Source organism: Cololabis saira, chromosome 8, assembly GCF_033807715.1.
Source record: "Cololabis saira isolate AMF1-May2022 chromosome 8, fColSai1.1, whole genome shotgun sequence".
Lineage (NCBI taxonomy): Eukaryota > Metazoa > Chordata > Actinopteri > Beloniformes > Belonidae > Cololabis > Cololabis saira.
Window position 1 is genome coordinate 28,274,002 of NC_084594.1, and position 12,325 is coordinate 28,286,326.

Consider the following 12,325-nt stretch of genomic DNA (forward strand, 5'->3'; position numbering starts at 1 on the left):
TTAGCTTATGCTGAAAGGATGATGAATATCAGTGAAGCAATGGTACTCACAGCTTTCCTGATGACTCGACATTGACTGAAAAATCTCAAAATCAGCACAGAAGCAGAAACAAAGCAGTTACCAATTAATTAAACGTTAATTGTCTGTTTTGGGTGCACGAATAGAGATACAGAGTCCATAATTATTCAGTATCTCTGCTTTACTTAATCACTTTTCCTGTCCTTTCAAATCAAAACGGAGACATTTGAAAGAACTGAATGATTACATTATCATTTGTTATCCTTTTATCAGTAGATCGTTGTTACATTCCCCCAGATTCGCTTATTGATTATGTGACATTTAATTTTGCATTAATTGATATTTAATTATACATTAAATGTAATGGAGTCAGTGCTTTTTCTTCCATCTGTTAACCAAGAGTTCGATTTACTGACTGGATTATCTGGTCAGAGTTCATTGATCTGAACAGCTGGAGCCAGTTTCTGACAGACTTAAAAAGACAGCTGGTTCGTTAGTGACTTGATAAGCATTTTTAAAAACTGCCTGCTGATTTGCAAATTTGTTTTTATGCAACAGCTGTCGTGCTGTTACTTTCGTAGCAACAAAATTAAAGTTAAATCTGCTACCATTCAAAATATAACAGAGCTAGAGCTTTAACTGGTGCAGTCTTCTCGGTCCTGTATTTAGTTCCTTCATCACCTCAAAGACAAACTTCTTAGGAAGTTTATGCATTTTTTGTAGTTTATTAACAAACACTCAACACGGCACACGACGGACTCTGCTGTGGTCCATCAGAGGGTTTTATATTGGCTGCAATATCAGATATTTCCATGCAGATCAATCCCAAAACATTGGAATATAAATTATCAATGCGAGAACGGTTATTAACTGTTATTAATTATAACTGTTATTATCGCAGATTTTTCAGCCTGCACAAACCTCTGGTTGCTTTAGAGCTGAGCTGAGAGATGTCTGGGGAACATTAAAACTGTAACCCTCTGATTTATGTCCATTTTCCTCCTCCTACCCTCTGATCCTTGAACATAGCAAATGCAAAAGGATCAACAGAAGAATGACAATACGTACTGTTGATTTTCAGCTGCATTGGCCTTATAAACTGAAATGGTATGAAGAGGGGAGCCATGAGCATTTCCCCAAAATCTATTTTTTTTCTGACAACCCATTCTTTAAGTCTCCACTGCTGTTATCCAAATGGCTTTTTCAACCTTCTCTTGACAAATGACCAGATTGTCTTTACAAATGTATCAAAAATGTTGACTAGTCATCATAAAGGGGCAGATATAAACAATGTTCATACCCTATAATTTTAGGAGAAAAGATTATACAAATCTTCTGTGCAGAGTTTACTCTCAAGAAACGAATAACTGCGGGAAGCAGATGTGAAATAGAGTGGAAAAGAGAAAGAAGATGGTGATGAGGATCAACTGAACAGAATGACTGCTGGTAGAGCGAGAGTGCGTATGAGGGATACAGAGACGGTGAAAGAGACCATGAAATGGAACTGGAAAACTGTGCTTGGGGAGGGAGAGAGAGAGAGAGAGAGAGAGAGAGAGAGAGAGAGAGAGAGAGAGAGCAAAATGAAGAAAAGTCTTATATCTGCAGCACCCCAGCTGTGAGGCTTAAGGAGCTTAGCCTTCCTGCCCATCACGGTAGACTCCTCAAGAGCAGCCATTCACCGCTCTTGAGCTACTCCTCAGAGTAAAAGGAGCAGGATGAGCGAAGAGAGCTGAGGTGTGGGTGAGGAGGAGCACTCGATGTGGGCAAAGTCATGCAAAATGTGATGGTGTGGTTTTAAAATATAGTCAAGTATGTGTGTCCTTTTCGAGCCTTGTGGCCCATAGAGCCGGTGGTAACCACCCCCAGGATAGCCGAGAGTAAAGCATCTTTCCCAAGGATGTACAAAGTGATGCCAGTGCCAGGATTCAAACCCACAACCAGCGGCTCTTGAGCCCAAAGCCCCAACCACTAGGCCACTCCACTCCTGAGTTGAGGTGTGGGTGAGGAGGAGCAGTCGATGTGGGCAAAGTCACGCAGAATGTGATGGTGTGGCTTTAAAATATAGTAGAGTGGTACACTTTTTTTTACTTGTGAGTGCCGACTTGTATTGGAATTTAATGCTTGACTTAAAAGAAGCATTTTGTAAATACGTTCAAAGACTTTCAAGACTAATACCTATATATATATATATATATATATAAAATGTCAATATTTATTTAGACAAGTGAAAGGTCAGTGAAATGGCTCCATTTCTCATCTTCACAAATCTAATCTAAAAACAGTGTTTTAGATATTCCTTACAATCTGAAAGTTAACTTAAGGTTTTAGGAGTCTGAAGTATTATGGTTTTGACCAGATCATAGTTGAGATCTCTGCTGCTGCATTTCAAACTCACCAAGAGACTCAAAGAAATGTAATACATATGTGATGTTTTCACTCATTTCAGCACCACTCTCAACAATGTTACATTCCTTGCCATTACCTTTACGTGAAAATGACGAGTGACCACATCTCTAATGCCCTTGAATAAAACAAAAGAAAATGAGAGTGGCCCTCGAGAATATTAATCATAGACTTTTAATCAGAGCTGTGATAGACAGATTAGTGCTCAATATCCGAAAGAGCCATCGATTTGTTTCACTGTCTGAATTGTTAAATATATGAATTGAAAATATTGTTTTCTGCAGAACCGAAATCATGAGAAATCTTTGCCTTAGATGTGTCTCATGATCCAACATGGAGCATCTTTTTAAATCTTTTATTTGATATGTCTGATATCCCTGTTTCTTGTGCATCTATAACAGGAAGTGTACACCGACCAGGGCCGGTCCCTGCCTTCCTCAGGAGTCCACCTGTCATCCCATCCCCATTGGACATGAAGCCCTTCCTCCAGTTCCCCCTGGAGTCCCCTCATCCAGCCAGCATCGGCCTCTTCCACAACTTCACTACAGTGAGTTCTCTCAAACCAACATTAACACATATGCACACTTATTGCCACATTTGGTTCAACTGGACAGCACATCTGCTCTATTCGTGAAGAAGACAAGTGTCACAGTGTTAGGGGTTTGCAATGTGTAAACTAAAATGATTAGCTGACAGATTTTGAGTGTTATTATAATGGAGAAGATTCGCCGCTGAGTGGTTTACTGCAATGAAACGACTTACAGCCAATCAATTGAATAAGAGGCACTCAAACAGCATTCTCTACGGTCAGCATTTTCTTTGGCTCCTTCTCATTTCTAGATTGGGTTTCATGCGAAGGTCAACATGGTCACAAACAGGGGTGCGTTCACAAATACACACAGCTTTTGTTCAGGCAAAATTGCCCTTCTGCATGTTTATGATTCGTCCTTCATCATTGAGGTCATTAGGTATGGCCGCTAATGCCAAAGCACCTTCATTCTAATCAATGTCCTCCTGCACAAGGAAAATTTACACAATTTGACAATAGTGCTGTCAACTGGTTATGGACCGCTGCGGCTCTGTGTGAGTCATTATTCTTAAAGAGCAACTGATTGTCATTCCTGGCCCTAGTAGGTGCAGGACATGAAAGGACACAGAGAAGGACAAACTGGCCAAAACACTTGATCAGAGGGATTTTTGCTAAAAACAGAGTTCGAAATGATAGAGAGGAAAGCAAAATAAAGCAAGCCGAAGAGCATGAAGCAGCAAACGTAATCAGCATGTACACTCACGTTGCATTAGATCTCTTGACAGTTACTGGCTCCAGTCACACATGAGCTCAGTCAGACAGTACCTGCATTAAAACAGGAATGTGGGAGGGCCGAATCTGCATAACGTCAGGTCCTACAGATCACTTATTTCTGTGTCCACTTATTTCTTCCAGATGATGTCAAGAAAATTTGGAAAAATGTCTTGCTTCTCAAAACAACCATCAAACAAGTCCTCTTCTTCCACTGTAATAGAGTACTAAACCTCCCGAGTACTTCTAACATCCACCTGTACCCACTTCATCCTCTTAAGGGTTACGGAGGACTGTCAGAGCCTACCCCAACTGTGTTTGGGCACAAGGCACAGGTTGTGAGTCCATTGCAGGACCACACAAAGGCAAACAGCCACGCATGTTCAATCCTAGGATCATTAGCAGGAAGAAAGAAAAAGAAAAAAATGGCTGAGACCTGCTGTCGTTTCCATGCAATGAGCGATTTTCCTCTTGAGTGAAAGGTAATCTGCACAAGGGTCTTAAGCTATGGTGCAACCAAATGATTTTAGTTTTTAATTAAGTCTTGACTAATCCATCCAGAATTCAGAGTATATTTCTCCTACATAAGAGAAACAAGAGCCAACCAGCTCTGTGCAAAGGCTCAATGTCTGTCTGAACTAAATCAAAGCCCAGAGCTAGACTTTGTGAAAGCAGATAAGCCAATAAAGGGGACCCCTGGAAAACCTTTTTGTGAATTTCAAAGTATAATAAAATGCACAAGTGGAAGTACAAAAAACTTTTTTTAATACGTTTAATGTAAACATTATTGGTTACTTGCCTCCGTTTTGCTCAAGTTAAGTCACTATAAAGTGAACGATCTGCGCTACCTACCATCAACAGTTTCACTCAGCACAGCTGTTGTAGCAGCTATTTTTTACAAGTTCATCTTTTGGCTGCCAAATTAGAGAAAAATAAAAGAGTGAAAATCTAATTTAAAAAAACAAAATCAGTGTGAAATGTGGCAAGTCAATAGGTTAGATTTGGATAATGTGTTCCTGCACCTATCTATTTATTTATTTCAGATTGTTCATGTAGCTTTTCAGGTTTAGATCTGTAATTGAAAGCATACAGTACCATCTGTAAGCCAGGGGTCACTAGCTCAGCCTGGATTGATATCTGAAGAAGTGTATATAATAGATAAACACATTTGGAGATTTTTACAGGTCCACATGAGAAAAGGTTACACTATGAATACTTTTCTAACAATGGATTCAAACGTTGGATTAGTGTTCAGAGCAACTATGACATGTCTCCCACTGGTTTAAGCAACATACATCTGGCATACATTCAGCATGAGCCTGAGATTAGAGGCTGAGTAAAAACACAAAATAATTTTGGCTTTTTAATGAAGGCAACACCCAGCCATGTGGTTTTTAGTACTCTTCTAGTGGATCAGAGAGCTCTTTATTTTTATTTTGGTATATACTATACACATACACACAACTTAAAGGGGACAGACACTTTGGAGGGATAATATGAGGTTCAGGAGAATCACTTTGACTCTTGATTTACGGCTGCTGAAATCAGCTGCAACTGAATTCTTGTACAAATCAAAACATAAATGAGCCACACTCGTATGTATTGCCCTTAACCTTCTCTCTGTTTTAAGGAACAGTTCCCAATCTGTTTCTCAAAAGTCCACAGACACAATTATTAGTGTTTGTTATGTAGAAAATGCTCTGCATGCTGCTCTTTTGTCCCCATTAATGAACCTAAACACACTGTATCTGTTGTTATAAACTTTATGAATAACACAAAAATGAATAAAAGAACAGGACACAACAGCACAGCAATGACAACAGGACTTCTTCTAGACAGGGATTAAGTAATTAGCATCAAACTCTAACATAATTTAAAGTGTTTGAACGGAGCCCAAAAACTAAAAAAACAACCAGCGGCACCAGCTGCTGCTGAGAAAACTCCCACCTTTCTGTCTACATCAATCCCCATATATATCTTCCGGCCTTCCCCCCTCATAGTGGCTACCCCCCTGTTATCTACCTGCACATTTTCTTCAATACCTTTCACTCTCACCCTTATTTACTCAGTTGACCGTCTGCATTCCTCCTGTGTTCCTGAATCTTTGATATGATGTCTGGGTCGTCTCTCCTCAGATGGATCCTGTCCAGAAGGCTGTGATGACGCACACCTTTGGGCCACCTATTATGAAGACAAAGAGGCCCATAATCACCTGCAATGTCTGTCAAATACGCTTCAACTCAGAGGTATGAAAACTTAAACAGCTTAAAGCGGAAATTACAATAACAGTTTTCCATCAATGAGATTTTGAATTTGGTGTAAGTGGGCATCCTTCATTAATGAAATAAACCAGGTTCTGAAAGTTTGTTTTTCGTGGTATGAGCTGAAAAGATTTCAGAGGACTGCATAAAGATAAACTTTATTGCATAAAGAAATTTGAGATCCAAAAGGTTTGCAAAATCAGTATCAGGAGAACACTGGGTGACAATGTATGGCTGGGCTATATGGAGAAAGGCGCAGCTCTCTAAAAATAACATCGCAGCCTGTCTCCAGTTTGCCAAAGACCACATGGTTGTGAAGGCTGTTGGAGAAAAAAAAATGTCTGAGGACAGAAATAACAGTTGAACATTTTGGTTAAAATGGAATCTTGTGTTTTTAAAAGGGGAAAGACTGCATTCAGTTTATGAAGATATCCAAGCCATGAAACATGCGTTGATGCATCTGGATTGGGGTGGCTTCCCATTATGGGACAGCAAATCTTATTATATCTTGTATTTATTTATTTATTTATTTATTTATTTATTTATTTATTTATTTATTGATTAATATTAGTTTTCTGAGGTTAACATGCAACTTGCATTTCCCAGTTCGAGGAGGTGCATCCATGCCGGGACATGTCACTGTCAATTGAGCCACTGCCAACCTAGTTTGCATACAGCTTCAGGAAATGTATCTCCAGATTCCCAAGTTGTCAGTCTTCCCAGTTATAATGATATATGACAAGTCGTGCAAGTGTTATTGATATAGCTTTAACTAAGAGGAAGAGGTTCACGGCACGATCAACTGGTTAAATAAAGTACGTGAGGAAATTCATGTAACTCAAGAGCAACATATTGATGTTTCCTGAAGACGCCACAGAGACACTGCACATGCAGACTGCACGCATTAAATCGTGAGCTGGAAAGCCAAAGATCTGGACCTAGTGAACGTCGGTGACTGACAGCACAGCTGGAGCAGGTGAAAACTTGGCTCACAGTTTCTCAGCTCCAATTCTAGCTTGTTGCGACGGAGGGGTAGGGATAAAAAAGACAGGAGAAAACTGCTTTCTTGACTGACATCATAAAGTCTGACACAACTGCTCCTTTACATATAATTTTTCAGGAGATGTTGCAGTAGATAAGCTCTTTTCCAGACAAACAATAAAAAAACACAAGCAAACTCTTTGGAGTTTTAAAAAAAAACTTTCTACTTACAGGACGTGTGTACAAATGTTTCATTTGGTGTTAGATCTTTTGTAAATTCACTGTAAGACTACAAGTATAAGAAAGCTGGTTTGTGGATCCATACCGACAAGACTTTATTAGACTGCTGGAGGGTAAAGATAGGTGTGAAACAGATGGATGAACCCTAGCTTGCCCTCTAAGCTATCGCAATACTTATAAAGCACATTTTCAGCATTTCACTCTTGACAAGCAGTGCCTTTGGCAACACACGGCAGAAGAACTGAAATAAAAGAGGCAAGGTAATGAAACTTTAGCAGAACCATTTGAGTGCAACCATTAAAGAGGCAGACGTGTTAACTGAAGTTGAAAAGCAAATAACTCGTAATGTGAGCATACAAAACATACCGGATGGGAGGAAAGACACGTCCTCGGTCTCGGATTGGACCTTGTAAAGGAGGGTGGCTTTGTGTTGACATGTTTATGGGGAATGTCTTTATGTGGTTAGATTGTTTTTCCTTCATATGGATAAATCTGAATACATATGACATGTGTTTCTTATCAAGTTTCCTCTGTTTATTGTGAAAAATGTCATCTAAATTAAGACACTCTACATCCCTTCAAGTCTTCTGAAGCTGTCCAGCTATACAACTAAACTCTTTATGACTTGCCGATGTAGCCCAGAGCCTAAACATGAGGAGAAATCAAACAGAAGCCTAATATACAAATATGGATCCATTACACTTATTACGTGCTAAATATTTGTAATCATTAAGTATAAGTGCTAAATATTCGTACCCATGTCCTTTAGGCAGTGGCACCTAAAGGACACGGGCAAGAGCCCAAACTGGTGTAACACCTCCCTGCTCTTTCTGTGAGGGGTTACATAATAATATCTCCCTCCCTCAGACGTGCATGCTCTCAGATTAATGTAGTGCTCTTAAGTGGGAAACACACTCTTATTTGCTTTAGTTGTTTTTATATACTGTACATGTATTTATATACTTACTGCCTGTGAATGGATTTTGTGTGAACGCATGAAAAATGGTTGTGACGGTGATCTTATTAATTTAGTGTGTGTTATGTGGGGAGAAGTTGAATACTGGGACACCTGTCTATCCGGCCTGCTTTTGTGTTTGTGAGCCACGGTGTGCATCTGCTCTGTTGCAGCTCTACAGCACTTTCCACAGTAACCTGAGAGACTGGGAGCTTAAAGTGCCGTGGACATTCCTTAATAATGAAGGGATACTCTGCTTACACGACAGTACTTGCCTTACTCATGATGTCTGGGCTACGCCGCAGTTCAAATGCAGATAAACAATTAATTTTCCCTTAGGGCTTCTTCAGGTCATTAGATCTTAAATTATATTAATATTGTCAATGTATTCTGGCTTGTTGATGTCTGACAGACGCTGGGTTGTTGTCAGGCACAAAGCGACAGAGACAGATTTGTTTATGCTGGCCATTGAGAGACAGTTGCTTCTCTTTGCAACATCACATGTTGTAATTACAACACTGCAATTCATTGCAGGCCACCGAGGACAGATTAGCTTGCCAGTGCTCAGCTCAGCTCTGCTGCAAGGTTGACGTCACACCACACTGCATTAGCTCCCGTCACCACTGCTGTACCACAGTGGACACCTCTCTTTGCTCCATCACTCCTCGTGTTCCCCTCAGCCAGTGCTGGTTTTACTATTCCCTGCCCTCTGTTCAGTAACTTTTCATTTTCTCCATGAGTTGTTGTGTTTCTGCTTCTCCCTTTTTTCGGGGTACTTTAATATATACCCTCTTCTTCTCTCGCACTCTCAAGCCTCTTTCCAACCCCCTCTTCCTTTCGCTGCCGCCCGTCCTTCCATACAGCAGACTGGCTGCTCGACCAGCTCTATCTGCTTTCTGTGCCTTTGTCGGTTTATAGATAAAACATCAAAGCACATCCTTCTTAGGGAGAAAAAGGATTTAAGGAACATTCACTTGCTCTCATTTCCTCCTTAAATCCCATTTCTGCTTCTTCATTCATTTAAATCCTGCTTTCCACGGCTCTGTCATAGCTTAACAGTCTGTTTCACATACTGTGCTGAACTAAAGTACTGTATCTCATATTTGTATATTTTTTAAGTATTTTACATAAATTAGTGATTCAGAACAGTACAAGTGAAATTGCAGAGATAAAATGTGTGAATAAATTGCAATCTGAATGTATTCTGTCTTGTTGAAAGCTTATAAGTAGAATATAGCAATCACTCATTGGCCTTGCATGATTTCAACATGCCTTCAGAGTGCTGGTCAGCACAGAAATAGACCTATATTCAACACTTGCAAGGAAGGATTGCTTTCAATGAACCTGCTTCTACAAGATACCATCTGATCATTTGGGAGCATGTTTTTATTTTTATTTAACTGGTTGTCTTGGCTGAATTTGCATTGTTCCTGTTTTCCAGTCACATTAATAGGCATTGCTCTAAGCAATATGACTTGACCGATGCCAACACCGAGTAAAGACAAAAAAAGGCAAGTGGCAGCATTTTTTAACAAGAACCCCTCTCAGTTGTGGACATTTTAAATCAGAAAAGGATTTTAGATGCCAAAATACTGCCAAATTTAACGTCAACGTTAAACGTGAGCCACTCGTTAAAGAAATTACAGCTTTGTTGTTACATCACATAACTTACATTATGAGGGAACATAAAGGAAGAAGGAGAGCAACTTGAAGTGCGGATTGCAACAGAAGATAGAGCAATGCATATTTCTCCTTTTCGAGTTCCCTTCTTTCATTTGTGTATTTGCAGACCTTCATCTCCTTGTCTAATGGCAGGACTGTGGTGAGCAACACCCAGAGGAGTAGTGTTACACTGGTAGAGCTATATCTGCCTGTCTGTCATCACCAATCAGGATGAGGGCTATATGGGTAACTATCATTGGCAGTTAATACCTCGGGCTTACAGAAACATTCCAAGTACATCACAGTCCTCTCTCTTCCTCAGAGCCCCCAACATGTACCTGTCACATGTTTCCTAAGCTGTGTTATTGATATAATGAAACATATCTGGCTTGAGAAGTTTTTTCCTTGTGTATACACATGCAGTCTTGTATTACTGCGTTAAGGAGCTTACATGAACTATATTTGTACTCCAGCACTTCACTCTTTCCTTTGATTAGTCACTTGATGGTGACATGTACATCTATATTGCCAAAAGTATTCACTCACCTGCCTTGACTTGCATATGAAATTAAGTGACATCCCATTCCTCATCCAATAACAGCTTCAAATCTTCTGGGAAGGCTGTCCGCAATGTTTCGGAGTTTGTTTATGGGAATTGTTGACCATTCTTCCAGAAACGCATTTGTGAGGTCACACACTGATGTTGGACGAGAAGGCCTGGCTCTCGGTCTCCACTCTAAATTATCCCAAAGGTGTTCTATCGGGTTGAGGTCCGGACTCTGTGTAGGCCAGTCAAGTTCATCCACACCAGACTCATCCAAGTCATCCATGTCTCTATGGACGTTGCTTTTTGCACTGGTGCACAGTCATGTTGGAAGAGGAAGCGGCCAACTCCAAACAGTTCCCAAAAAGTTGGGAGCGTGGAATTGTCCAAAATGCCTTGGTATTCTGAATCGTTCAGAGTTTCTTTCACTGGAACTAAGGAGTTCTGAGTTGCTGTCGTTCCCGAACACTTCCATGTTCTTATAATACAACAACCGACAGCTGACTGTGGAATATTTAGGGGCAAGGAAATTTCACGACAGGATTTGTTGCACAAGCGGCATCCTAGCATAGTTCCATGCTGGAATTCACTGAGCTCCTGAGAGTGACCCCATTATTTCCCAAATAGTTGTAAAAAATAGTCTGCATGCCTGCGTGCTTAATTTTATTCACCTGTGGCCATGGAAGTGATTGAAACATCTGATTCTGATTATTTGGATGGGTGAGCGATTTTGGCAATATAGTGTATGTGAACTTGGAAGATAGCACTAGTTTGTCTAACCAAGAGCAACTTATCATGTGGCACTATTGTGGATGCTTTTCCCATGAATCCAAAGCTTTCTGTGACAGATTCAAAAAAGGAAGGACAAAAAATAACCCACAATGTGTTTTGCCAGTTTTACCAGTAACAAGTTTAACCGAATGTATATGGTCATAGAGGAGGGGTTTATTCAGAGTGGAGCTATTATCAATGAGAAATTACATTTTTGTGAGTTTTTGGATTAATCCTATGCATTGTTTTCAGTGAATTGCTTGTTTATTCAGAGGGTAATTAAAAAAAACCTGTAGAATAAAGATTCAAATCCCTGAGTAAGTGTTTTAAGAAAAATGTAAATCCAGCAAAAATAAATGAATAGATAAAAAGTAACAATGATATCATCCATTTTTCATATGTAAAAGGATAATCATTACCATTTGCCTTTTGTCCAATTTAAGTCCACAGCAAGGCTTGATTTATTCATTTCTTATTTTTCTGAAATTTTAAGTGATTCTCGTCTCTATGTGTCCACTTACAGTCACATTTATCTTCTCTTAGTATATGATTGTTGACTGTCATTGGCTGTCTTATTACACCAATAGTGAAAGCAGACAAGAATTGTCCAAAATATATATCCCTTTCCAACAGCTTTATCAAGACATCATCATTGCAAACTATCAGTTCAGTTTGTGAAATTAAATTAAGTAACCAACAAGCAGAGGACAAACTCATGAGCTGCAGTGGACAAGAACTGATGGAGCCTGAGGAAATATGGCAGCCTATATGTAAGCTTAATGGTGGGGGGACGGGAAACACTGGGCTGGACTTGAACAAGTTGGCAGGAAGAGACTGTTTTGATCCCGAGACACTAAAAACACCAGACTTTTGTCTAAGACAAGGTTTGTTTCACAGAGATATGCAAACTCTAAATTCACCCTTCAAGAGCTGGCTGAGGAACAAGTCATTACCTTCAGTAGCAGTTGAACTAAAACTGGAAGGGGCTGGGTGGAAGCCATGATAGATGTACTGCAGACACAGACGGACACAAGAACAAACGGGGAACAAGAGAAACAAGAGGGGAGAAAATATACAGCAAGAACAGCAACGAATGAGGGAGAGCTTTCCTGCCAGTATCCAGGAGGAAATCAGTACCCTGAATATGTGTATCTCTTCTTGTTGCCAAACCACTTTTGTGCTACTTGTAA

At 39.9% G+C, this 12,325-nt stretch overlaps 1 protein-coding gene across 3 annotated transcripts in view; it reads left to right on the forward strand.

The window, feature by feature from the left end:
• The window catches only part of LOC133448748 (zinc finger protein 385A-like), a 31,290-nt gene that overhangs the window by 14,185 nt on the left and 4,780 nt on the right, over positions 1-12,325 (forward strand). For all 3 annotated transcript variants that reach the window (XM_061727582.1, XM_061727584.1, XM_061727583.1), the window contains exons 2-3: positions 2,823-2,968; positions 5,857-5,967. In XM_061727582.1, the coding sequence (XP_061583566.1) occupies positions 2,823-2,968; positions 5,857-5,967 (257 nt within the window). The remainder of the gene's footprint in view (positions 1-2,822; positions 2,969-5,856; positions 5,968-12,325) is intronic.